A 25,656-nucleotide genomic window follows, 5' to 3' on the forward strand; every position below is an offset into this window, starting at 1 on the left:
CCTTCTCTTCTGAGAACCAGGTACATTCACTACATGATGTTATGATGTGGAATACCAATAACTGAAAATCATAAAACCATGACACCTGAGTAAAGAGACTGACTTGTTTGCTGTTATGTCCTTTCAGGTAGTTGTAGAGAATGATGATGTCTCTCCTTTTTTCCATTATAGGCAACGCCAATTCTCTCAGCCACTCCACATAAATTTCTAGTCCTTTAACCAACTTTGTTGCTCTTTTCTGCATGTGCTAGAGCAACTCAGCAACTTTCTTGCAGTAAGGGACCAAAACTGAAGATGGTACTCCATGTGCAGCATCACCAGTGCTTGAGTATAGAGGGACAATCTCTTTCCTAGTCCTGCTGGCTACACTATTTCTGATGCAGGTCAGGATGCCATTCCCCTTCTTGGCCACCTGGGCTCATGTTTAGCTGCTGTTAGCCCAGCACCCCTGAGTCCTTTTCTGCCAGCAACTCTTTCCCAAGCCCATACAACTGCATGGGGTTGGTATGACCCACGCAGTGGACCCATCTCTTAGCCTTGTTGAATGCTGTATAACTGGCTGTTGTCCATTGCTTCAGACTATCCAGATCCTCCTGCTGAGCCTTCCTACCCTCAAGCAGATCAGCACTCCCACTCAGTGTGATGTCATCTGTGAACTTAGTGTGGTTGCACCCAATCTCCTCATCCAGATAATTGATAAAAATGTTAAATGTGGCTGGCTGCAATACTGAGCCTTAGGGAACACTACTTGTGAGCATCTGTCAGCTGCTTTTAACCCCATTCAGAAGAGCCCTTGGGGCCTGACCATCCAGACAAGTCTTTGCCCAGCGCACAGCACGTCTATCTGAGCAGTAAGCTGCCAGTTTCTCCAGGAGCATGCTGTGGGAGACACTATCAAATGCTCTGCTAAAGTGCAAGTAAACAACATGTACAGCCTTTCTTTCTCTACCTAAGCAGGTGATATTACTGTAGAAGTAGACCAGGTTAGTCAAGCAGGACCTGTCTTTCATAAACTCATATCGATTGAGTTTGATCAGCCAGTTCTCCTGTGTGTGCCATTGTGATAGCACTTACTCCATGACTTTCTCTGGTACAGAAGTAAGTCTGATAGGCCAGTAATGCCCTAGATCCTCCTTCATGGTGGAAAGGCCTCATGTTCGCTAAGCTCAAGTCAGCTGGGACCTCCATGGTTGGCCAGGACTAAATAAGGAAAGTGGCCTGATGAACACTTCTGCCAGCTCCATCAGTATCCTTGGTTGGGTCTCAGTCAGCTGCATGACTTTGTGTGTGTTCAAGTGGAGTTAGCAGGTCACTAACCAGACTTGTGGAAACAAACTTTATAACCGGGGAAGGTTATAAAGCAGGTATGTTTATTACAGCGCTGAGCCCACACACTGGATGCAAGGGGGGTATCCCCATCCTAGCTTGCACAACAAAAGGCAGAAAACTTCCATATTTAAAGATCAAAGGCATACATATTCATAGCATTCCTGAGGGAGGGAGGGACTATTGCAATTAATTCCAAGAAATCATTATAATGTGCTCCACCCCAGAGTCACACCCCTTGAGCATGCATTGTGCCTCCTGGTGGTCATCTCTAGTGGTTGTGGGGATGAAGGCTGTATGTCTTCCTCACTGTGTACTCTTGATCTTGGCACAGTTGAAGAGGGTGATCTAGCTTCAGCTGGTTTTTCTTCAGGATGTAGTCTCCAGTTCCAACCACTAATAAGCAGCTTCTAGGTGTCCTTGTCCCATTAACCCACATCCATCTTTTATTGTTTGTTTGAAGCTGTATTCTAACCCTTTCTTCCCTCAAACCGTTTCCCCCTGTATTACAAGGGTTTCACTTTACTCCTTGTCTATGTCTTCCACTGGTCTGGGTAGGTGGTGAATAATTGGTCGTAGTAGTAAAAACTGAGGCAAAGAAAGCATTAGGTATACCTTTGAGCAGTGGTATATCCAGAACCTTACAGTAGTTACTCCTCCCCTAATGGATGGTTGTTGTCAGAGATTAGATCTGATGTAAGTTAGTGTTACATCGTATTTGTGCCTTATCTGTTTAGTCACTTTTGAAATGAACAGCGCACAGTACAGGTCTAAAAATCCTAACTTAGTTATTTTAAGTTGCCACTAGGAACAGCTCTCCTCATCACTGGGATTTTAAGCTAATAGGGTAAAGTCAAGGTATTTAAAATTGAGAGGAGAGAAACAAACCTTCTGAGATGTGAACCTCTCAAATTTTTAAAAACTTTTATTCTTCGTGGCTTCTCAGGTCAGGGTGTAGATAGATATTTTCAAATTCTTCTCTATAAACAGGAATAGAAATAAGATAAACTGAGGTCAGGCTTACTTTTTTCCTGTTTCTTATGGTCAACAATATTATGAAACCTATTTGTTTGTGTGGGAATAAACTATTACAGACCTTATTTTTAACAGTAAACTTAATAGCAAGTCTGTTGCTCAACAGATCGACTTATATTAACATATATGTGGGCAGCAGAGTATATCTCTGTGGTATTGTCTTTGACATTAAAAAAATACTTTTTTTTCATACTATTTACATAGAATCATAGAATTAGCTAGGTTGGAAAAGACCTACAAGATCACCCAGTCCAACCATCCACCTACCACCAACATAACCCCACTAAACCAGGTCTCTCAACGCTATATCTAAACGTTTCTTGAACACCTCCAGGGACGGCGACTCAACCACCTCCCTGGGCAGCCTGTTCCAGCGTCTGACCACTCTTTCAGAAAAGTAGTATTTCCTAATGTCCAGCCTAAATCTCCCCTGGTGCAACTTGAAGCCATTCCCCCTCGTCCTGTCACTAGTTACAAGAGAGAAGAGGCTGACCCCCAGCTCACTACAACCTCCCTTCAGGTAGTTATAGAGAGCGATGAGGTCTCCCCTGAGCCTCCTCTTCTCCAGACTGAACAATCCCAGCTCCCTCAGCCGCTCCTCATAAGGCCTGTGCTCCAGACCCCTCACCAGCTTCGTTGCCCTCCTCTGAACACGCTCCAGGGCCTCAATGTCTTTTTTGCAGTGAGGGGCCCAAAACTGGACACAGTACTCGAGGTGGGGCCTCACTAGGGCTGAGTACAGAGGGAGAATGACTTCCCTACTCCTGCTGGCAACACTATTTCTGATACAAGCCAGGATGCCATTGGCCTTCTTGGCCACCTGGGCACACTTCTGGCTCATGCTCAGCTGAGCGTCGACTAATACATAAATATTTTTATTTCATTTGTTAGTGAATTCTAATGCTGTTTGATTGGGATCTACCGAAAGAAAAATAAACTTTGACCAGCTACTGTGATTTCTTTATTCACGTATGGTTGTTGAATGTGGCTAGTTTCCTTTGGTATGTTGTGTAATCAACAACAAGTATGCATAGACTGTGTTCCTTGCTATCTCTGGGTATATAAGGAGATTATTGCAGGTGCCAATATTATTGTGTAATATGTTTGGAAAAAATCAACAAAAAGTTAACTAGTTTTGTTTGAAAGCAGGCATAGTTTTGACTGAAATTTTCCAATGCGTTATGTTTTTCCTAGAATGTAAGTAATCTTTCCATGCCATAGTATTTAAAAAACAATTTCACTTGGAAAAAAAAATGCACTCCCTCCATTTCATTTTAAAGGAAAACAAAGTAAATGATCTTTACCTCTCTGACAATTCATATTAGATATATCATCAGATATGATACTACAGACCTTCAGATGGATATGCAAGCATCCAAGCGTATTTTTGAGATCTTAATTAGCACAATTTATTTCCTGTAATTTTTTTTCCTGTGTACTTGTTCTTTTTGCATCTGTGAAAGATTGAAGCAGCTGAGCAACCTGGTCAGCAGCTTGATACAGATGCTAAACACTCCTCTTTGGCTGCTGTTGTACTGAAGATTAACCAGGTGTCTAAAAGTTAACTCTAGTAGACTAGTCATTTTTGTGTATGAAATTCAGGATGTCTAGGGAAGGAAGCTTCTATTTTTTGGCATTCTTGGTTGCAAAATTTCAACCACTAGAAAGCGAAGTAATGAATTTCTCTCAGTGGAGTAATGGCATGATTGTGTGTATTCCTCAGGTTACTGCATGAACATAGCCTCAGTAATTGTACTCATGCTGTCACTTTAGAAAGAGTGACACTTAGTGTTTAACCTGTGGTTTTGTGGATTTCTAACTTTCTTGTATACTTTTTGAAGCTGAAATACATGAACTGAAGACTTTAATGGACCAAAGCAGTAGTAATCTATTTAGGTTAGGCATGTGTGAAAGTGACTTCTTTTTAAATAGCACATGCAATAATATGTAGCAGATGTCTCAGTATTTTAGAGTTGTAATACAGACATTGACTGTGGAGTGGTTGCCCCTTTGTAATGTATGAGACCTACTTTAACACAGGAGGCTGTTGTCTTTACTTATTCTGTTCATATTTATTCTGGTATTGTGCTGCAGGACTGTAGAAGAGAATCCTGTAACTGAGTTGAAAATGACTGGGGAATACAGTTTAGTAGTTTCAATGAATTACCTCAGAGATATTACATCTTTCAAGATTGGGATGAAAAGTAGATGGTAAACTCCAGCATGCACATCTAGCAGATGTTGCTTAACCCGTATTAATTCTTAAATTTTCAGGGAACGCTTTTTTTTTTTTTTCATAATTAAATTCAAATGGAAATCTTTTTCCTTCCTGACAGGATTTCCTCGCGTGTGAATATTTGTGTTGTTGCCATTGTCAAAGTATAGCTATTTATTATGTAGCTTTATCTGGACTATACTGTTTTCATTTCATCTTTGAATGAGATAATTATTATATCTCATTATCAGATAATAGGCATGGAAAAATTGGTCTACAGATTACTGTTCTCTCAAATTGTACTAATGTGCAATTAAGAGAAGTTGGAAATTAGCTTAGTTTTAAAATCAAATCTTGGAATTACAATTTAGAGGTTGATACTACTTTCATAGCTCTTGGAATTTCATGCTGTTTCTACTGATATCACTGAGATGAAATAAACAAGATTAGAATTCGGTTATGTAGTTGTGGATTTGTGGTATTTGGTATAGTATAAGTGAGCTCAGTTTAAAGTTAATGTCCTTGTGCTTATGTGACTGAAAATACGTGCGTCTCCATTTTTGGCCATACAGCGCTGGTACAACTGGTCTGTGAAGGGCAAATACTCTTGGAATGAAATGAAGGGATCTAGGTTCCTAGGATTGTCCTCCCATTTTATCATCAGAATTCAGAACTATTTGGGGAGCTTTTCTCCATGTACGTGTATGATTCTCAGGAGCACTAGAAATATTTTTCTCTATCTGTATGTATGTAGTTACGTATGGATATGTGCTGACCTGGATGTACAGAACACCTGGACTAATGCATATGATGTAAGAGAGAATAATAAAACTTTTACAAAATGATAAATTATATTGATCCTAGAGTCGTAGAATCATTAAGGTTGGAAAGGACTGCTAAGATCATCTAGTCCAACCGCCAGCCTATGTCTGTGACTGCTGTAAACCATGTTGCTCAGTGTGACATCTGCCCTTTTCTTGTATATCTCTAGGGATGGTGATGCTACCACCTCCCTGAGCACCCTGTTCCAGTGCCTCACCACTCATTATGAGAATAAATTATTCTTAACACCAAACTTGAACCTCCCCTGGTGCAACTTGAGGCCATCACCACTTGTCATACTATAACTTATGAAGGGCCTTTGTAACCACTACATACAGGTCTGTTTTCCCCTTCCTCTGCTTGCTGTTAGAATAGTAGTTAAAGCATTTTTAGCTGTTTCTGCTCTGTTAATTAGTTAAGTATTATTTAGCTGTCTTAAAAATTAATATATTCTGATGTTTAACTATTATTTTAAAAATTACAAAAATTAATATTATGTGTACATATATATAATTTTCAGCAAACCAAGGAACTAAGTATTTTCAAAATAAATCTTCCAAAGTCCATAATTTGCACTGTAGTTGGTAAAGGGACATTTTCTGGGTTGTGGAAATTGAATTTTAAGTAATAGGAATAATGTAGCAATCAGAAGGACCAACACAATGGAAATAGCGTTACAAAAGAGGTGGAAGGACCAGCACGATAGCAAGGTGCTACCATGGAAGGGAAGTAAATTGCTCACCCATATCAGACGATTCTGGGTTTGCAAGAAAGGCTTCCACCAAGGAGGGATCTCCAGAAAGAGATCCTTCCTCAGTGGTAGTCAGCCCTTAAATGAGGCTAAGAGGAGTGGAACCTGGCTCCACCCCTTCCAATCACACAGGTGAATTGCCTTCACCTGTGCTCCCAGGGCTGACTCGGTCTTTCCTCCAGATGCTCAATCAGTGGTTCAGGCCATGACTCAGCAGTTCCCATACAGAATAAAATAGGTTTTTTTCCCTTTTGATGGTACTTCAAAATAAACTCAGAGGAATTGTATCAAGTATAGAACCAGGAGATGTATAAACTCAATTTTGAAGAGAAAAAGGACTTCAAGAAGAGCTCTGAACATATGCAGAAACTGTCATTCAACCTCTAAACAGAGGACATAAAACAGAGTAGTGCTTTTTAACTAACACTTCAGATTTATATGTGGAGATAGGGGAAAAGACCACTTGCCTGTGCAGAAGAGTGTGTATATAAATGGAGATGTAATGACTGTAAGGCTTGTACATACCGTGAGGGGAAAAATAAAATGCACATGCTATTTGTGAGGTGACTTAAGTGTACTCAGAGGAGATATGTCAAAGCTTACAAACTTGAATATTGAAAGAAAAAAAAAAAGTGTGAGGCTGAGGAAACTAGCGGAGAATCAAATTACGAGATTCTGTGTGTCCACACTAGTACAGGATAAACCAGCAAAGTTATTTGTAGTAAAGGTATGCCAGGTACTCAAACAGAAAATAGAATGTCAGTCTGTGGGGTCCCTATGGATAGAGTAGCTGGACTGTAAAGCATTTTTACTGTTCTTTGCGAAGGCAAAAGACAACATACAACTGAGTGAAGTCAGATTGTAGTTATTTGTTGGAAATATTTTAATACCAGTAGGACAGCAGAAGCCATAAGCTTAAGAGGAAAAATAAAGGGTGTAGCTTTCAGTTAAATAAAAGAATTATGAATGACACCAAGCTTTGTGGTACGGTGAAAATGGAGGGAAGGATTGTCAGCTAGGCTTGAGAGGTGGGCCTATGCAAACCTCAGGAAATTCAAAAAGGTCAAGTGCAAGTCAGGGCAATCCGAAGCATAAATACAGGCTGGGCATTGAGTGGGTAGGGAGCAGCCCTGTGGGGAATTACTTGGGGTACTTGTGGAGGAAGATCTCAAGGTAAGTAAGCAGTGTGTCTCTGCAGCCCAAAAGGTCCAGTGTAGCCTGGGCTGCATCAAAAGAACTGTGACCAGCAGGGTGAGGGAGATAATTGTTCCCCCTGTGCTCTGATACCCCACCTGCAGTGCTGCATTCAGCTCTGGGGCCCCTGTTGCCTTAAAGGGTAGCTACATGATTTGGCATAAGTCCAGTCACATTTGAGTGGGTTCATGCAGCCACCCCTAAGGAGTTTGGTCATACCCAGTGAGAACTCTCATGATCATGGATTCACCCATAGTGTGAAGCACCTTTGTCTAGTCATGTTCAAATGAATTAAAAAAAGCCACCCTTAAGGAGTTAGGTCATGCTCAGTGAAAACTCTCATGGTTAGCTTAATGAGTAGTGCTTTACTGAAGCAACAGATTACAGATTCTTTTGGACTGATGGGGATAAACATACTGTTTGCAGAGCACATGTAAATACCAAGAATGGGAATAATACACCTTACTGGAAACAAGGTAAATTATGGAATAATTCTGTAGAAATTTCTTGCTTTCCTGGGAAGCTGCTTGGTAAACCTGATTGTGTGAGTCTTACCCAATAGGTGTCTTTGTGAGGGGAGGGAGAGGGGCTCAGCATGTCAGCTGGTCCCAGAAGTCAGCCATGTCCTCCTGACTTGTCCACAATGGATGGTATCTCCCCCAAATTTCTCCTCTCTTAAGCCATTCTTTCCTGAGTGGTTTTGGTCATAATCTTTGTGTGACTGTTACAATGAAAAAATGAAAAACTGCTGACACACAGTGATAACTCTACAGTTTATCAGTTCCATAATACCACCATGTTCCCATCCTTGTAGTGTTAGGATAGAGCCTGGCTGCACTGTTTGCACTCCGCTCTGCCCTCTTGTGCTGTATCTCTTGGAGTCAACATACCGAGCTCCCCTGTTGATACTAACATCTAAGGGTACACGTTGGGTTGCTTACGGAACTGTCATGGAACAGACTGCTTGCATATTCACAGCAGCATCACAGCATATTCCACCCTGGGGGCTTCGTCAGTACTGTACTCTCTCTGAAGAGGGTGGACGTGTCAGTAAGTCACCTCCTATGATTATTCTACATAATCTGCCCCAAAACTGTAGTCACTCAAGTTTCACTGGGCGAGGTCATGGGTTTAACAGCCACGATGAAAGAGGAGGTTGGGGTAAGTGCACTGTCACAGCCCTTTATGTAAGAAGGTCATGGACCTGTTAGAGCATGTGTTGTGCTTTAAACTGGCAGGTGGCTCTGCACTGCACAGTTGTTTGCTCACGCCCCCCCTTCTCAGTGGGATGGGGGAGAGAATAAAAAAAAAAGTTGAACTTGTACGTTGAGATAAAATTGTGAAAAAGAAAAGGATAATAGTTATGACAAATTTGTGTATATAGGAAGTGATGCGCGAGGAACTGCTCACCATCCCCCAGCTGATGTCGTGTTACATTCATGGACAATATGTGCAATAGCATCCATAGTCAAGTCCACCTCTTGATCTCAAGCCCAGCTATAGATTACATCTCTTCATTTATGGTCTGAAGTGTCATGGCCCAGTCGAGCTAGAAGTAGTTCACCCTTATATTGCCAGTCCGGATCTACCTGAGCCACTTCAATCCTAGTGGCCTGATTCACCTGCTGATTGTTTTGCTGCCCTTCAGTGGCACGACTCTTGGGCATGAAAGCATCTATGTGACTTACCTTTATGACCACGTTCTCTATCTGGGCAGCAGTGTCCACAGTGCTGCAGTGCAGATCGGTTTGCCTCTGCATTGCCAATTGTTCTGCTTCCATTGCTGTAACCAGCCTCACAGGGCATTTGCCACTGTCCAGGAGTCAGAGTGAGAGGGGAGATTCTTTGATATACCCAGAGTGAGTTTGAGACACAAATAAGGTCAAATGTCGTCCGATCAGTTTATTATCAATTAAAGTGATGGGGAAGGGAAAGGCTGGTGATTATTACGAATTAGGGTGATGGGGAAGGGAAGCTGGGCAATAGGAAAGGTAGGGAAAGAGCAAGAATTATGTGAGGTGGGGATAGTCACCGCCAAGGATCCAGTGGAATCCATTGTGCGCTGGTCTGACTGTCTGAGGCTGATGCAGGAGTAGGAGTAGGGGGAGGCGGTGGCAGAATGGCCAGCCTTAGGCAGCAAGCAGGTAAACGGTAAGCAGCTGACAGCCAGTCCAAGAGTAACAGGCAGGTGTCAGGTAGCATGCCCAGGAGAATCATGCAGCAGGCAAGTATTACGCCACGAGGCATCTGATACGGAGCACACCTCTCTCTGATTATTGGTGTGTTTTATCCTCTTCTGCCACCGCTGCTTTCCTGGGCAGATTAGAGTCATGTGCAGCCCCTGTGGGCATGCAGGTTCTCTGGATGGTTGTCTCCCTCGAGATGTGCCCACGAAAGGCTGCTCATCGACCATTTAGCGGGTGTTTATCTCTGGCGTCTGCTTATCTCTCATTGCCCCTGGCCTGCAAGTCTTTGGACAGAAGATTTGTTGGACTTGTCCATCTGTTGAAGTTCTCCAACAGCAAGCTTTGAGACAAAGGTGCAGACTGTCTTGGACTTGTCCAAGACTTGTCTGGACTTGTCCATCTGTCAGAAATTGTCTCTTACTCCCTCCCTTTGAACATCCAGCCCAGCACAGGCAGTTGGGTTGCCAGAGGGAGCTGTGCTTCAATATCAGCCACTTCCAAAGCTGCTCGGACCCCTTCGTATGCTGCCTATATCTTTTTTTCAGTTAGAGTATAGTGGACCATGGATTCTCTGTGACCCCAGCTCCAAAACCCTACGGGTCGACCTTGAGTCTCCCCTGGTGCTTTCTGACAAAGGGTCAAAGTGGGGCCATTTTCCCTGGCTGCAGTGTAGAGCACATTTTTTACATTTTGTCCTGGCTGAACTGGTGTCTGGTGCTTAGCTACCTGTCAAGTTAAACCACAGTACCACTCAAAAATGAGACCATGTGCTTGAGAGCATTGTCCATATACTGCAGCTTGGTGCAGTGACCACTTCCGTGGGAGCCTTTTCCAGGTTTACTTTGCTTTATGGCAAAACCATGTTTTAGAAGGATTTGAGTTATTTTCTTCCCTTTCTCAAAAACTTACTGTGCTGTGTTGCTCCACATGATGATGTTTTCAGTGTATTGTGGGTGTTCAGGAGATCCCACTGTTCTAGTGCAGTCTGGATCAGCCCGTTACAAATGGTAGGACTGTGATTCCACCCCTGGAGCAGTTGATTCCAGCTATACTGGATGCCTCTCTAAGTAAAAGCCAACTGTGGCCTGCACTCTGCTGCCACAGGGATTGAAAAAATTATTTAGAGATATCAGTTGCAGATTACCACTTTGCTGCCTTCAACTCCAGTTCTTAATGGAGTTCTAGAATGGCTGGCACAGCAGCTCTTAGCAGTGGTGTGACTTCATTCAGGCCACGGTAGTCCACTGTTAGCCTCCACTGACCATTAGGTGTTTACACTAGCCATATGGGACTGTTGAAAGGTGAGTGAGTCTTGCTGGTTATTCTGTGGTTTTCCAGTTGGTGAATCAGTCAATGAGTGGGAATTAGAGAGTCCTGATTGGTGCAGAATTGCTGCCGGTGTACCGTTGTAGTGGTGGTTAGCACCTGCTGTTGTACTTTTAGCAACCCCACAACAGAAGGGTCCTCTGTGAAACTAGGCAAGATAAACAGCTGCTTAATGTTCTCCATGTCCAAGGCAGCTAACTAGTGGGCAGTGGAAAGCCCACTGATACCCTTTCGGGTCCTTGAAGTCCCCCCTCCTCTATACCAAGGATGCATGGAGACTCTTGGCCAGTCACAGTGGGGTTCTTTTGCCACTCATTTCTTGTTAGGTCCTCTTTGGCCTCCAATGCAGGTAACACTTTGGATTCCCCTGTCAATCCAGAAGTTCAAATTGGTATTACTCCTTAATAACTTGATGGCATTGGAGTGCATTGTGCACCAGTGACCACTAGAGCCTTGTTTTTCTATGGTTCTGATATGCCAGGCCACCAAATCCACATAGTCCAATGAACTCTCTTGTCTGTTTTCTCCACCTGGCTGGAGGCAGGGCCGCTCTTGTTCTGGTTATTGTATTCATTACTCAGTTCTCATGTGTGAGAACCTGAAGGTACTTTGTCAACCTCAGAGGTAAGATCAGACCATCTTCTCTGCCTGGAGAGCTGCCTGCTGGAAACGGGGACAGCCATTTTCGTGGAAGGACCCTCTCTTGTGATTGTTTTCTCATGCAACTCATGTAGCTATGCCTGTAGGGCTGAGGTGGGTTTTCTGTCCACTTTCTCATATCCTCTCCATGATTGTGCAGGTAAAACCACAGGATGGTATGTGGTGTGTACCCACTATATCCTCTCTCTCGAGCAAAGAGTTGCTTACTTCTAGTGAAAGAAGTACTGATTTGTACAGGTGGAGGAGCCATTGAACCACCTTCTCCAGAGGTGAGACACAGGCCTGTAGGGAAGAAGAGAAACTGTCTTCTTATTGTCAGAGTAGGCTAGACACTTCATCCACTGTTGGTTTTTTGTTGTCTTCCCACTTCACTCTTGCCAGGGTGCAGGCATACAGTGATGGTGCATTGCGTACAGTGCTCTGCTACATAAGTCATGTGCATCTGATGTCATCTGGATCTTGGAAGTGGGTATTATCATCCAAGTTAATTGCACCTATAATTTCTATAACACCTAATTCCCTCAAGTACTGGATACCTTTCTCCATGGTGGTCCATTTGCGGGGTTAAATACCAGGTCTTCCTTGAAGGGTTATCTTTCCCTACAGCTGACAAGAGTCGCCACCGTAGGGTTAAAGAGTGTGTCCCTTTTCCAACTGCTTTGTCAGTGCCACTTTCCCTAGAAAAGGGAAAGGTGCATTTTCCCAGCTGTGTGGCTTCACTGCCTGCTAAGTCCAGGCTACTGGCTCCACCATGCCAGCACTGGAGCAGCTGGATGACAGTGTGCTCCCTGGCTGACAGCTCTAATCTTTTTGCACATCTCGCTGCTCAGTCAGAATTAGGAGTCTTCCTCCTCCTCCTACCTTTGTGAAGGACCCAGTTCATCTTCTCTGAACTTAGAAGCTTTTCTCTTTGCTAAACGTTCTGACTTATGTGGATATTTCTTTGTCTTGCTTATAGGGACAACTGATTGTGACACTGATTGGTTCTCTGGATGAACGACGGGGCTGGATAATCTTTAAGGTCCTTCCAAACCATTCTATAATTCTGTGAAGTTCTTAATTATATACATGAAATAGACGATAGAGGCACTAGAGAGACAATATTAAAGCCATTCCTAGATAGGTGGTATCCTTTGTAGCCTAAAGCAAATTGGCTAAAAAATTTTAATCAGGCTTTTCAAAGCATGGAATAAGATAATACCTTTTAGTTCTACTGTTACAGAGAATCCTTTGCTTAAAAAAGAAAGCAATAGAATAAATGAAAAACAGAGTACACTGATTAATTGCTCTTTCTTGACTAAGAATTGCTCTGAAGCCTCAAACTGCAGTTATGTGGAATAAGCAGTTAAATGAATTTGCAATCAAATTGGCAAGTAGGAAGGTAAATTTTGGAGCATTGCACTGAAGGTGTACATTGACAAGCAGAAGGAAAACAACTTTTTCAGATTTTGAATGAAGCTGGCTACATAGAAATAGTAGCCAGTGCTGTTCGGAATCAAATGTAGAACAGGAGATTACCAGTACACAAAATAAGACTTAACACAAATTTTATGCTTTGGTAGCGCTCTGAAATAACCTCAGTTGTATAATATGCGGCTTCATAGAGGAAAATGAACAGTAGTTTATAACTGTGACATTCCTTACCTAAAACTGAATATGTATCCCCTAAGTAACATCAGCCAGTGTAAATATATTTTGGATATTTGCTATAAATATAGATAAATGAGAAAACTTTGCCTTAGTTTTTCCATTTTATATTTGAACATTGAACACTTGATTGATGCTTTTGATCTAAGTTGCTTCCATATCATAAACCTAATTTGCCTGACTTTGAAAAGGTTGTTCATTTTTAAAGGGAATGTGAAGAGGAATCATTGGGACAGGTCAGTGGTAAAAACTCTGACTGAGTCATTATTTCCAATTGTGATGTGGCCTGTGACTGTATCATTTTGGAAGTGATGTGTTAATATCTCTGTTCCTTACTCTGACCTTTGTTAGAAAATGTAAATTATTTGGGGTGGAGACTATTTCGTCTGAAATGATTGGTGATCACACAATTCATTTTTCTGATGAGTAATAACAATCATAAACATAGTTAGTTGAAAGTGGATATTTTGAACCAGTATTCACAGAAGTGTTTTAATCACTTAAAACACACTGACCTTGAATTAAAGAAGATAATGCAAATTTTGCTTTTCAGTATTCATCTGGTTGAGCCAAATGTATGAGTTCATGCTTAATAATCACAAAAATAGAAATCTCTGTGCACATATTTGATTTCTATGCATATATTCTGAATGCATGACTTCCCTGCTTCCAAACTAACATTCTGTATTATGCTGATGTGAATGTAACATAAGATTTGCATGAAAGAACTATGTAGGAATCACAAGATGATAGACTTATTTTTTCTCTAAGAGCTAAAAATACTGAAACAAGCTCTGGAGTCCCTACATAAGTGAAATCACATGGTAATTGAGAGGAAAAAAGGAACAGGGGATTCCATGCATGTGAAAACTGGATAACGTTTGTTTGACGTAAAAGTGTTAGATATAGAAGTATATTACTATCTGATATTTTTTCTTTAGCTTGGTATATTCATTTTCGTATGTCTTTACTACCATGAATGGTATTTACCAGATGTCTTTGAAGTTTGGATGTTGAATACGTGAGCATTACAGTTTGCATGCTTACAATTGTTTTGCAAAGGTAGCAAATGATCTTACAATCTAAGTAATTTTTTTCTCTTTTTTTTTTTTTTTTAAGTCTTTTTACTTTTCACTGAGTGATGTTGTAGCAATCTCTAATGGACAGTGTTGTATGAAATCTTGAAGTGCTTGGTTAGAGGAATGAAATCCTGAAGTGCTTGATTAGTGGAATGATCTAGCTAGCATAGAGTAAAAGCTACCTGTAAGGTATGAATTAATTATTCAAGTTAATGTAATTCATAAATAGTAGAGAGACTTTTACAAAAGCCATCCTACTTGCTCTGTATTGCTTTAAAAATTTCCAAGCCATTGACTGTGAAAATCTGAGCTCCACAGAAGAAATCAAATACGAGTGGAGCAAATTCACATATACAGTGTCCAGATGTTTTGTCAAGTAAAATTCATAAAAAGAAGCTATAAGCAAAGCAATAAAATGAAACAAAAAAGCTTCCCCAAACCTGTATCCTACGTTGTTTTAAAATATGTAATTTCAGAACTAGAGAATTTTCTGTTTTGAGATAAGAAGTGTAAGGAACATTTGTCTGTTGAAGAACACTTCTATGACTACAGGATTCTTTGAAATTTGAGATGGTTTTAGTGGTAACAGTGTAAAACTTACTGAGGAATTTTGTAGATTTTGGACAATGGTGATATCTGAAATAAATGTTAGCTTTACAATCCACAAAGAGCTTAAATATTTAATGATGAGCTTTAAATTGTGTTAATATGAAATCAGTATGTCTTAATAAGTCCAAACTGCTCTTGTAATAGAATTATACCCTGCAGTTTTACTTAAGTTAAACAGATAGCAGTAGTTACTAGCTGTAATTTTTTAAATATATCAGTAAAAAAATGAATTTATTCGTACTCTATTCAGCAAGCAGCATTTGAAGAAAGGACTGTCAGTTGTGGGAATTTACTTTTTACATATTGAGGATAACAATTTTATATCATAGTGGGCAGTGCTTATGCACTGTATTGTTTTCTGATTGTAAACTATTTCTATCCAGTTATATTATGCATGTGTATGTTTGCATAATCGCATGTGTATGAGTTGCTGTGGATTAGTGAGTTGGTGCTTGTGAATTGAGGAATAGAAGATGATGTTCTGGCCATTTTGAGTTGCTTTCTGCACCATCTAGGAGCACTTACATGATCGTGTAGTTAAGTGTAACAGCTGGTAAACAGTAAGTTCATCATGTGGGCATATTTGACTCTTTGGATTTTCCAGAATATTTGGCATTGGTGTGCCAGCTGTTGATATTTTGTATTTTTCATCTTAATTTTCAGGTTATCCCACCAAAGGAGTGGAAGCCAAGAAAACATTATGATGATATTGAAGATTTGGTGATTCCTGCTCCAATTCAGCAGATGGTCACTGGCCAGTCAGGGCTCTTCACACAATATAACATTCAGAAGAAGCCAATGACAGTGAAGGAATTCAAGCAGCTGGCCAACAGTGACAAGTATGTATATGTAGTCCTTGCTTAAAATGGCTAGTGTTTATTAGCTCATATATTGTGATTTCTTTGAAGCGTGGTGATTGGACGATGGTGATTATTATTACAATTTTTTTAATGTACCTCACTGAAGTTTTTCTGTCTCTTAAGCTGTAGAAGCATACCACAATATGAATCTTTCTTACTTTTATTGTTGAAAGCGGCTGTTGCATATATTGGAAGTAAAGAAGATGATCTAGAGCACAGTTGTGCTTAGTGAACCTCCATGTTCTGGGTATGGCCAAAGAGCTATTAAGAAAGGAAAAACAGTGCTGAAAAGGGCTAGGCACTACATTAAAAAAACTTCAGATTGGTGGGTGAGGAGAGAGGGGAGTTTTAGAAAGAATACTTCCCCGTTCCTTTTGCCAGAGTAAAACAACATATTCTACTTCAGTATTTCTCAAAAACTGGTGGGAAATGATTTTCGGATTGTGACATAAAGAACCCTTGAGAGAAAAGATATTTGAAAATAAGAATTAGAGAAAGCATACTGGCCTAGTTTGAAGAAGTTTTTCTTGTTAAATAATTTAAGAAATTAGAATGTATGGAGAGAAGCTGTTACCAAGATCAGGAAAAACTAGTAGATGCAGAGCTCTTGAAGAGGCTTCTTAACAGGTGTTCCGTAATATCCATGCATGTGTAGAAGTGGAAAACTGATCTCCTTTTTTGAATTAAAAAAGATCAGTACGTTTATTTCTAGTGAGAAAGTGATGTTATCACACGGAATTTTCTTTTCCTGATAAGTAGGAATGGAAGTCTGTTTTGTTGTTTAAATTTATTTGTTCAGTAACTGTTAGAGGAGAGAATGAATAGAGTTATGTTACTTCCTCTGATACCTATTCATATATAGGTGAAATGTGCATCTGATTAATTCATGGTAGAATGACAAATAATTTTTTAAAATAGATTTGAGAATGATTAATACTTGTGAATGTTTATTATGTAACACAGTATTTATTATGTTTATTTTATTCCTTATCAAGGAATGAATTTGGGAAGCATCTCTGATTTTGGTTTTTATACTTGTTTTACTGAAAGCAGTTTACAACTTCATAATTCAAGTCAAGAACATTTGGGAGAACTTTTAATAAATTATTAACTCTGAGTCTCTTTCTGAATATTTGTAACTGGTCTTGAGAAAATGTCACCTCCTGTGACACTGTTAATATTTATTTTACTTAAGCTGTTAAAGAACTGAGACCCCTTATGCTCTTACAAAAAATGATTTGTTCCTTTGTGAAGAAAGCTTCCCTGTTAAGGACAGCTTCTTTCCTTGAATATTGTGATGATATCCCTTTCCTTTGGAAAAGAGGAAAGAACTATGAACATCTGAATGAAAGTCATAGCTCCATTTAAAACAGTGGTGTATATGCAGTCTAATGCATTGCATCCTTTATTTGTTTAGTTCTCAGTTCACCATTTAACCAACGTGCTTCTCCACCCTGTCTTCAGGGAAATATGGGCATACCTGCATTCCATAGTGGAGATACTTGTTATGGTGATTGAATTTATGTATCCTTATTACTCAGTGCCAAGCAGAAATACAGGCCATTTTCTGGAGCCATATCATAAAAAATGATGGAAACAAAAACTCTGTTGCTAAAAATTCATTGTTTAAGTTGTATCCAGTTAACTGCTTATCTTTGTTCAGTTTTATCATGATACACTTTGTTCACATATGTTCAGATTTTCTTTCCAGTAGTTCAGCTGTAATAAGCTGGCAGTGCTAATGTTAAACTGTTTCTCAGAGCTGCAGTAGTAGGGGAGCACATTTTCTTTTCTGAAGACCAAACTACGGCAGAACAGAGTCTTGACCAAAGGATCCTGAGGCAAAGGCTATTAATGAGTGTTTTTTATGGTAGTATGCTAATGCTGTGTTCTCAGAAGATTTTCAAAGAGTAACCTGCTTGTGTATATAAAGGTATGGTGCCCTAAGGGGAAAAAAAGAAAAGATCTCTTAAATATTTTGTTTTCATTGCTTGAGAGAAGTTTTGCTATTGCTGTTTGAAATGCTCTGTCTCCTATCGAAGTCTTTTCGTGGGGGAGGAGGAAGGGAGTAAAGTACTGTTTTTGCCAGGCAGTACTGCTGCTTGGCAGAATAAGTTCATTTGAATTATTCTGAGATAGACTTGTGTAGGCCCTGCCTCTGTGTTTGCAGAGATAGTACTGAGGCAGAGAAATATTAAATGTCAGTTGTCAGAGGAGTGTCTCTTCCAAATGTGTTTGTTATAAAGAACAGAAACAAAAAGAAGGACGTTAGTATGAAAGCAGTCAGGAGGAGTTCTGTTTAGCTCCTGAAGATTGAAGAAAATATTGTATGGTAAGTGTGTAACTTCAAGCACTCTAGATGTCAGGTATGAGTTTACATTCTGTGGTGAAGTATGAAACCAGGAATTCGGGACAAGTAATAATTCTTCCCTTTCACTGAATTTGAAATAAAGTGATCTCTTAGAATTCTCTTTGCAGGATCAGAAGCATAGTCCATTGTGAAGGTGGTTGTTGAAAGACTATGCTGAACATTTGCCTTACTTCTTCCTCTGCAGATACTGCACCCCAAGATACATAGACTATGAAGATCTGGAGCGTAAATACTGGAAGAACTTGACTTTTGTGGCACCAATTTATGGAGCAGATATCAATGGGAGCATTTATGATAAAGTATGTGTAGCTTTTTATGAAGTTCATCTCTTCCAGCCCCCTCTTAAAGGGTAGTACACTTAGAAGATACATTCTTGTTTTGTGGCTGAAAAGTCTGTCTGTTTGAAATCTTTCTGTTACTCTGTTAAAAGACTCCCAGCAGGGTTGGAATTAACTATTCATCTGCAAGAACACTTTGGTAGGGTATAGATACTTTTTCTTATCATAGACTTCTTTTTCTTCACTTGGAGCTTGCCTGGGCTTTGAAATGCTTTCCTGTTTATTTCTTAACATTTCAGTATGCGTCATGTTTGTGTACCTACATGGAAATTTAGTGATATTTTAAGTAACTTTAAAATACAAAGTACTTTTATTTCTCACTTTCACTGAGGAAGATGGATAGCAGAACTTTATACATGTTGGGAGCGTCTGTGGTTTCCGTGAAATACACTTGTGACTGCTCTATGCCTCTGAATTAAAATAAAGAGGAAGTATGTTTTAATGGTTACTCATGAAGATCTCCTTGGATAAAAAAGGACTCAACAGAGATCATATTCCATAGAATTACAGTATTTATGTTAGTATCAAGTTGGCTATATAAATATCAATAGGAACTAGATTTTGATAGAATTATTTAATGAATGACTGATAGAAGAAATGCTAGCGTTAAAAAAAAAAAAGTTTGAGGATTTACAAAATCATAAAGGCAGCGTTTATTCCAAAAGAGCCTGTCTTGCATAGTTACAGGTTCCTGAGTTATTTCATGTTCTATGTAACTCCCTTCTGCAAACATTTAAAAAAAAAAAAAAAAGAAAGAAGAAGAAGAGTTTCCCTGTGGCGGATGATCTAAGACACTGCAAGTATTTCATATTTCTTCACAGAAGACAAATTGCTGGAGGACTCTGTCCAAAGATACATACAGCTAGCCAAGATAGTTTTAGGCTATTTGAGTTTTGTACTAGGCTATGTGATCTTTTAAAGAAAGATATAAATGTCTAGTGGTCTTTAGTTTAGAGAAACCACCAAGTCCAAATTCTATTTTGTGTCCAATAAAAGTGATTAAGAAAATAATCCAAGATACTGATTTGAGCTGTTTCAGTGAAGAGCCATTTTTAAGTAGATGGTCTTGAGGTTTTTTAAAAATTATTTTTTATATTGACAAAAATAGGGCACAGGAAGACAGTGTTTGCTTTTTTTTTGTCCCAGTAAATATAAGCTTACTGTTTTTCTTCTTTCCAATTTTTCTTTTTCTTCCCTGTGTGCCCCTTTTTGTTTGCCCTTTTATCCCCCTTTTGTCCTTCCTTTGGCCCCTTTTCTGTCCCATATCTTTTTTTAATGTTGACAAATGATGCCTCATGCTCGTCATACCAGTGTTTTACAAATATACATGTTATGGTTGTGATTAAGTATTTAAGAATAAACATAAAGAGAACTGTGAGTGAAAGGTAAAATTGTTGAATAAAGGGTGAACAGGCTGAACAATCAACGCAGTGGCCATTTCAGGGTGTACAGTTCAGTGGAGTTTAGACGAAAAGAGGGAATAATCTCCGGTACCAGAGCTGTTGATGAGAAAATTGCAGATGCCAGATGAAAGCGTTTACCTCTCAGGAAATTTTTGCCGAGGTTAATTTTCAGCCACTAGATGGCGTGCTTGGGCAACTTATGTTTTTCATGTCTTATCCTTGATAGTGCTAAGAATGGATTTTTTTCCTTCGATTTCAGATTAGAGATTGTTTTTCATGTTCATTCAGCTTGTTTTGCTATTGCCATTTTCTGGGGGAAAGGGATGAAGATAGTTAGGGGCGATATACAGGAGAAGGAGCTTGGCAGAATTAATTTGGCATAAGAGCCTGTGTATGCAAAATGAAAACAAATGCTTGCTTTTTTGCAGTATGCATTTTATAGTAAACTGCATGTTATTGATAAGAATGATACATGTATAGCTGGAGTCCTAATAGAAAATACCAGGAATTTAGTGAAAATGTGATGCGTATGTGTACTTGGGCTGTCAAAATTATTGAGAAATATTTCTGTTCTGCAACTTCTTATTCTTTATTTTAAAAGTTTGCCACTCACATTTTCTTCTATACATGATGATCTTCACTTTTATGACAAATCAGTGCCTGAATTGCAACCAAGTTTTAAGTTTTGCTATTTAAGTAATTTAAGAAATAAGATTTGTGGAACGCAGCTTCCTAATAGCTGCTTAGATCATAAATCTTGTAGTTTACTTTTCTTAGATCAGGGACTAAAAGATCTTGAAGGATTTTGAAGAAGAGGCAAAGCTAAAGTATCTGTTACATAGAAGAAAAAATTGAACAGGAATGTTTATAAATACATGTTTTGAAATCTGACAACTCCTGTCAGTGATTCAAAGTTTACTCTTGTGATGTACAGATTTTTCTAGATTCTATCTTGTTCATTTATAATGTATTTATAGTTTTACAATGTTCTGTTGGTTTTGAGCCTGAAAGAATAAGTGTTTTTTTACGCTGTATACATCTTTATAGAAAATAAAGTTAAGATAGTTGCATGTTTGCTTGAAATACTATTCTATGCTGAGGGCACTTTAATGTAGCTTCAGTTGTTAAACCAATTCTTGAATTGATTATGGACCCCAGTTATGACTATTTTGGAAGTTTAATTGTGGTTATTATTATTTTTTAATAGATCTCTCTTGCTTGTAAGTTAGCCTGAACGTAATGCCAACTTGAGCATCATATTCAGCAGCAGCATTGCCTGTAGAACAGTTGTAGAAACCTGCTGTTCCTATCAGGAAGAGGAAGGAGAAGAGTTTTTTTGTTCTGATATCACAGCTTTATTAACTCATCTGGCAATTGTAACTGCAAATAAATTGGAGAGTGTGATTCACCTACTTTTTTCTATACAGTCTCTATCCTGGGAAACTAGTTAGACCTACTTCAACGCCACTCGCAGTTGAATAAATCACACTACTAATCATGGAGGCTATGAATTTAGTTGTTTTCTTGTGTGAGATACTAGGAGCTCAAATAAACTTTTTTTTTTAATGTTTTCCTTGGGGTCTTTTCTTTACAAAGTTTTTATTTGAAACCATACTTTTCATGGACAGGTAGGGGAAAATCTATGAAACTCATATGTAGACTAATCTAGCAGCTAGGGAGAAAAAAATCCATGATTTCAAAAGATGCTCCAGGGGAAAGTGACTTAAAACAGCTCATAAAACACATCTGACTTAAGTGCTATGAAGTAAATGCTATTCAATGGAGAAAAGTGAAGGTGTGGAAAAAGCATGCATAAATTTTGGCTTACCTCTTTCTCACCGTTCTTTCAGCTTCCTGTCTTGGAGGCAGAACTTTGCTTTCATTTTCCTTCCCATAGTTTTATTCCCCCTGATGCGATAATGCCTTTCATGCCTTCCTTCTTCCATACTTAAGCTGTGGGGAGCACATTTGTTTAGTAATATAGAGAGATTGATTCAGTTGAGTTTGCAGGTTAACAGTTGATTTGAGTTGTAGATACATCTCTGACATTAGCTTTAGCGTTAGGGTTACTCTGGTTCCCAGTTGTATCCTTAACAGAGGAACTAACTGGATTTTAAAGCAGCACTTTGATATTAGCTGTAGAATTGGGTTTTGACAATGAGATGAGTTAGGGATGGAATGTGAATTGTAACTTAACCTAAGACAGGGGAGTGGCAGGGTATAAGCAATCTAGGAGGTTCTTTGGAGAGCATTGGTGGCTACTTCCTGACCAAAGGGGTAGAGCAGCTGGTGAGAAAAGGTGGTCTTCCTGTAACTTACTTTCTAAAGGAAAGGCTTGTTGCAAGTGTGAAAGTCTGAGGTAGTCTTGGGCTGCACTGACAATGAGGTGGTAGAGTTCTGGATCTTAAAGAGGAGATAGCAAGGGAGAAAGCAGGACCACAGTCCTGACTTTCAGGAGACCAGACTTTGACCTCTTCAAGGTGGAAGGGACCCATGGGATAAAACCATGGAGGAAAAAAGGGCCCAAGAAAGCTGGTTCATACTCACCCCCCTCAAGAGTGGCGAGTCCCAGTGAGCAGAAAGTCAGGCAGAAGTGCCTGACTCAGTCGAAAGTACCTAGAAGGTGAGTGCAAGAAAAGGTAACCTTTAAGGGACAGAAACACTGCCCAAGTATGGAAATGAGAAACCCAGAGCCTACCTAGAACTGAATATGGTGAGAGGTGTCAAAAGCATCAGGAAAGATTTCTAAAATATATGTGGCAAAAGGGAAATGGGAAATACAGTCCTGCTGCTGAGTTTGGAAAGGACCCTGGTAATACAGGACAGGTGTGGAGGAGGCCAAATGCCTTCTTTGCTTCAGTCTTTACTAGTACTTTCAGAAATCCGGAGTACCAGAGATAGGGAAGAAGTCTAGTGTGACGTAAAAGAATTGGGTTGATAGAACTCAAGGAAACCAGACATATACATGTCCATGGGCTCTGGTGGGAAGCACGCATGAATGCTGAGAGCTACCTGATGTCACACTGAGGTCACTTGATTATATGTGAATGATCATGGTGTCTGGGAGAGATGCCTGAGGACTGGAGGAAAGCGTCTTATCTTCGTGAAGGGCAGGAATGAGGACGTAGGGAACTACAGGTTACTCAGCCTCACCTTCATCCCTGAGAAGCTGATGGAACAACTACTAATGCTGGAAGCCTTCTTGAGGCACAGGAAGATCAAGAAGGTCCGTCCGTCATAAGAAGTCAGCATGGATTCGTCAAGAGGAAGTCATGCTTCACCAGCTTGTTAACTTTCTGTGACAAAGTGGCTGGCTTGGTAAATGAAGGGAAAGCACTGGATGTAGTATATCTTCAGTAGGGCTTTCAACACTCTTTGCCATAAGATCCTCATGGAAGCTGAATTGTGGATGAAGAAAGTGTGAAGATTTCAAAATTGGCTGATTGGCCGGGCCCTGGTGGTGAGATCAGTGGGTCTTGTTGGGGGCCACTAACTAGTGATGTACCCTAGGGGTCAGTACTAGGTCCAATTAATGATCTGGGTGGTAGGGCAAGTTTTCTGATGACACAAAACTGGGAGGAGTGACTAGCACAGGTTCATGCTGCCTCTCAGGTGGACCTGGGCAGGCTGTAGAAATGGACTGGCAGGAATCTTATTCAGTTCATCAAGGGTGAACGGAGTGTCCTGCACCTGGGAAAGAACAACCCCAGGCATATCGAGTACATCTTCAAGGCTGATCAGCTGGAAAGCAGCATGTCAGAGAAGGCCATGAGGAGCTCTGGTGGACCTAGTTGAATATGAACCAACAATGTACCTTTGCCACAGAGAAGGTGAATGGTATCCTCGGCTACCATTAAGGAGGAGCGATGTCTGTTGGTTTCTCAAGGGAGGCAATCCTTCTCTTTGCTCTTAACAGGTGAAACAACACACCTGGAGTACTATGTCCAGTTTCGACTCCACAGAACAAGAAACAAGATTACAAGTGTACAGGAGTCCAAAAAAAACCACAGATGAAGGGACTGGAACATGCTGAGAGAACTGAGACTGTTCAGTCTGGAGATGCGGTAGCTCATTGGTATGTATAAATAGCTGAAGGGAGAGTGCAAAGAAGATGGAGCTAAGCTCTTTTCAAGTGATAACAGTTCAAGAGGTAGTGGGTGCAAACTGGCATGCAGGAGCTTCCATCTGAACGTCAAGAAGCACTTCATTACTATGAGTGTCACTGAGGTTGCCTAGAGAAACTGTGGAGTCTCCATCCTTGTCAAGATAGTCTTACAGATTCTTTTTTGAACTGACTACTTCATGTATCTTGTACGTTATTCTTTATTGTAGTGGATAGTAGAAGCTACTGGGTATCTTAATGAGGAGGCAAGAACTACGATAACAGTGACTGCTACTGTGACAGTAAGAATACAGGAAAAATAGTCTATAAGAGTTAAGTACAAGAATACGGGAATGAAATTTACAATGAACTTCTGGTAATGAGTGGCGGTAGGTGTGGATGCGTTCTCAGTGGTTACAGTTGATGTCAGTTTAAAAAAATTGTCGGTGAGTAGAAGTGTTTACAAGAAATGGTAGAGATTGAGAGTGAATGTGGCTGAGCATGAAATGCGCCTAATTTTCTTCCTCAGTCTGCCTCAAAGCCACAAACCTGATTTTGCCTTAATTGTCTATCATGTGGTCAGATAAGCAGAACTCTTATCTCACAGTAGAATTATGTACGTGCACTCTGTATTGACATCAAGAGAAGTCTCACTGCACATCAGCGCTATTTAAATGTAGCAATTTCTGTGTGTTTTAGCATGTGATAATTTGAAATGTCCTTTTTGTGTATGATTTTCTCGTAGTTAAGATCAATCTGAGTGTTCCTTCACTTACATATTTGGTTTTAGTATATTTCCAAAGAGAATCTACTAGCTTCTGTTATTTCTTCCAGCCTTAAAAATGTGCTGCAAAGCAAGAATCATATCTGAAAAGTTACTGAGAAGATAAAAAATAGATCAAGTGCATGTTTATGGTGCAAAAATTCTGATCATAGCATTTTCCTATTTCATTCTTAAGCACCTTAAAGAAGCAGTAAAAATACGGCGGGCATTTTAGAATATTCATGACTGTGGGTGGGTGAGTGTGTGGACACATTTTTTTTTTTTTTAAACCCTCTTATTATGTGAGCTTTTGCAGTCAATCATAGAGATTTTAATCCTAGTTATACAAGAAATGTATTGTTTGCCAGATCAATATTGAAATGAATCCATGTGATAATCAAGGAAAAAATTAAACACTGAAAAATGATTATTAGCATATATACGTACCGAAACATAGAAACAGAATACCTCAGACTGATATGTTTAAGGAAAGTGCAAAGAATGGTATTGTGTCACTATCATAATTACTTTAAAAATGGGAAAAGAATGGAAAATAATTTTCTTTGGAGCCCTATTCTTTTCTGCATAGAGATCCTCACTGTTAAAAAAAACTTCTGAATTTCAGTTTTTACTGAGGTACTGGAAGCTACTTCTTTTTTTGTCTTTGAGATCAGGGTGGGTCAGTTCTGTCCGAGCTGTGTTTAGATATTTACGAGAGCTGCTTGTGAGGTGTTCCCTTTTATCTACATATTACCTTACTAGCTGGTTCAAATGCTATTAAAATGATCATGAAAACTCATGACAGTAATTTACAGAGAATTTGAATCATCTAAAAAGTTAGCAAAGATTGGAATATTAATTTCTTACATAACCTGCTGCCTATAACTTGCAGTATTTCTCTGAAGAAATGCATTGTAAATCTAATGTGCTGTAGCAAAGACAAGTAAGTTGTTTCAAATCTGTATTTCT

General features: G+C 39.7%; 1 protein-coding gene across 7 annotated transcripts in view; it reads left to right on the forward strand.

Moving 5' to 3' along the window:
* Positions 1 to 25,656, forward strand: part of KDM4C (lysine demethylase 4C) — a 304,885-nt gene that overhangs the window by 23,671 nt on the left and 255,558 nt on the right. For 5 of the 7 annotated variants that reach the window (XM_021380229.1, XM_021380224.1, XM_021380223.1 and 2 more), the window contains 3 exons: positions 12,474 to 12,536; positions 15,514 to 15,689; positions 18,266 to 18,380. In XM_021380229.1, coding sequence (XP_021235904.1) covers positions 12,474 to 12,536; positions 15,514 to 15,689; positions 18,266 to 18,380 — 354 coding nt within the window. Of the gene's footprint in view, positions 1 to 12,473; positions 12,537 to 14,281; positions 14,431 to 15,513; positions 15,690 to 18,265; positions 18,381 to 25,656 lie in introns of those variants that run through there. The other 2 variants (XM_021380228.1, XM_021380227.1) reach the window with 2 other exon arrangements.

The sequence above is a fragment of the Numida meleagris genome, chromosome Z (genome assembly GCF_002078875.1).
Source record: "Numida meleagris isolate 19003 breed g44 Domestic line chromosome Z, NumMel1.0, whole genome shotgun sequence".
NCBI classification, from domain to species: domain Eukaryota; kingdom Metazoa; phylum Chordata; class Aves; order Galliformes; family Numididae; genus Numida; species Numida meleagris.